This window comes from Symsagittifera roscoffensis, unplaced genomic scaffold (assembly GCF_963678635.1).
Source record: "Symsagittifera roscoffensis unplaced genomic scaffold, txSymRosc1.1 SCAFFOLD_431, whole genome shotgun sequence".
Lineage (NCBI taxonomy): Eukaryota > Metazoa > Xenacoelomorpha > Acoela > Convolutidae > Symsagittifera > Symsagittifera roscoffensis.
In genome coordinates, this window is record NW_026971588.1 from 1 (window position 1) to 2,255 (window position 2,255).

General features: G+C 38.2%; 1 protein-coding gene across 1 annotated transcript; it reads left to right on the top strand.

The window, feature by feature from the left end:
• Positions 1-372: 372 nt before the first annotated feature.
• On the top strand, positions 373-2,127 carry LOC134856524 (gamma-aminobutyric acid type B receptor subunit 2-like; the record flags this gene model as incomplete). The annotated part of the gene is given in 1 exon segment (XM_063872793.1): positions 373-2,127. A coding segment is annotated over 1 exon segment (1,686 nt), but the record flags the coding sequence as incomplete, so codon positions are not given.
• Positions 2,128-2,255: the final 128 nt, after the last annotated feature.

The following is a 2,255-nucleotide window of genomic DNA, read 5'->3' on the forward strand; positions in this document are numbered from 1 at the left end:
TTTTTTAAAAATTTTATTTTCGTCGAATTTTGAATAAAGTGAGAGAGCAGGCACATAAAAGTTAGTTTGAAACTTTCAAACTTACAATTACTAATTTTATTCAAGTTAAATCAATTACCGTTAATTTTTTCACCGCCTTCTTGGGAATAAATTTTAAAAACGATTTTTTTTTGAAATTTTAAATTTTTTCATTTTTGTATGTGAAAAACTGTTGTCAAATATTCTCTAAATTTTAGGTTTTAGGCTTTCGTTTAAATTCTTTCATCACATCAAAAACATGACACGACGCATTTTGAAAAAAAATTGCAATTTTTTATAAGTATAGTCGGAACATTGTGTGCTACTTGCACAACAACCGGCTATCCTTGTTTTAGATATGGCATCGTCTACGATACGGGGATGGAGCCGATGCTTGAAACCATAAGAGCATCTTACAATAGAAGTCTGATTCACACGCAGCTCATTGATGTGTCCATGAGTGTGGACAATATAGCCGAACAACTTGAGTCTTTCAAAATAAAAGACGTCAAAATAGTCCGAGCTGTGATGATCGCTGGTCATGGAAAAGTCATTTGTGCCGCATACAGAGCTGGCCTAATGACTTCCGACTACGTGTGGTTCTCGAATCAGTGGACGTGGGAGTTAATTTTGGACTCTCTGCCAGACTATTGCACCACTTCCGAAATTTCGCGAATCAAATCCGAAAGCAACGGGCTCCTGTCAATAACTTTGGACCCATCTAGCATAAAAGGAGTCGATTCCGATGTTGGAATTACCTCAGAGCAGGTTTTCGAAGCAATTCCAGAAGCAAAATACTGGGATTTGTATGTATACGACTGCTTTTGGATAATTGCGAAATGCATCGACAGTTTTATATCTGAGAAAACTACTCAGCAGAAACTGGAGTCTTTTATGACAAATGTGGACCGTGTTTCCTTTTACGGCGTCTCGGGTTTGGTTCGTTTCGATGGACTTTTCTCGTCAACTTCTCAGTTGCAACTGCAGCATTTGGTTGACTTTTCCGAAACTGTGAAAATTTCACAATTTTCATCCGAATCGTACGTCAGCATTGAAACTATTTATTGGAAATCAGGCGCTGTTCCGACAGATTTCACACAAAAAACTGTTATTCGGGTGATCGAAAAAACGGTAACTGTCAATAAAGTTGTTGCTTTGGTATGTTGTACCTGCGCCGGACTTTGTATTTTGCTTTGTATATGTATCGCGGTTATAAACTTCATTTATAAGAATGAGCCTATAATCAAAATTACTTCACCAATTATCAATAACTTCATACTTATGGGGTCAGTTCTTCTCTTTTTGTGCGTCGTCGCAATGTCATCGACTGCAGCAACTATTGACACTGACATTTTTCTCGCGTCGTGTAACTTCTACTTGATTTCAATCAACCTCGGGTTTACGACTACTTTTGGCGCCCTTTTTGCCAAAACATGGCGAGTTTACAAAGCATTCACGCAGTTTCACGCTCAAAAGTTGATCATTAGTGATCTTCAACTTGTTGTAACTATTCTGATTTTGATCGGACTGGATGCTATTATTTTGACTCTGGCGATGATTTTCGACCCTATGGGGTACGAGCTGATCCGAACCCACCGCAACACCGAGCTACTGAACGAGTTAACGGTGCAGCATTATCATTACAACGCACTCAAGTGTACCATGAATAGCAGCGTTTTCTTCTACATTTTTGGTGGAACGAAAGCTCTAATTCTACTTTTCGGCGGTTTCCTCGCCTTTGAGACCCGCAATGTTAACATTGAAGCTTTAAACGACAGCAAGTCGATCGCGATTTGCATGTACAATTTCTTCATAAGTACTTGCGTTGGAGTTGTGTTTAACTTCGTGCTGGATTGGGATCAGAACGAGACATATATCTTGCTCGGACCTCTTATTCTAATTGTGGCTCTTTTTCCCATTCTGGTGTTGTTCACACCGAGGCATCTGAAGCTAGCATTGCAACGACAACCAATTCAAGTTAATGTTCGGAACTCTGCGATTGGAGCCAATGCTAAAGTGGGTCAACACCAAGCCAATTGAAAATTAGCTTGCATTTCAAAAGAGCAATATTATTAGGAAAAGAAATTATCCAAAAAAAGCATGCCAATTTTAAGAAAGTTAGTTAGATAAACTGAAAATAATACAACGCATTTTTGATAACATTTTCTGCTAATAGTTTTATGCATGTCTTTTGTGCGATGATTACTAAATATAAAGAAAAACCGAAGAGCATGAAT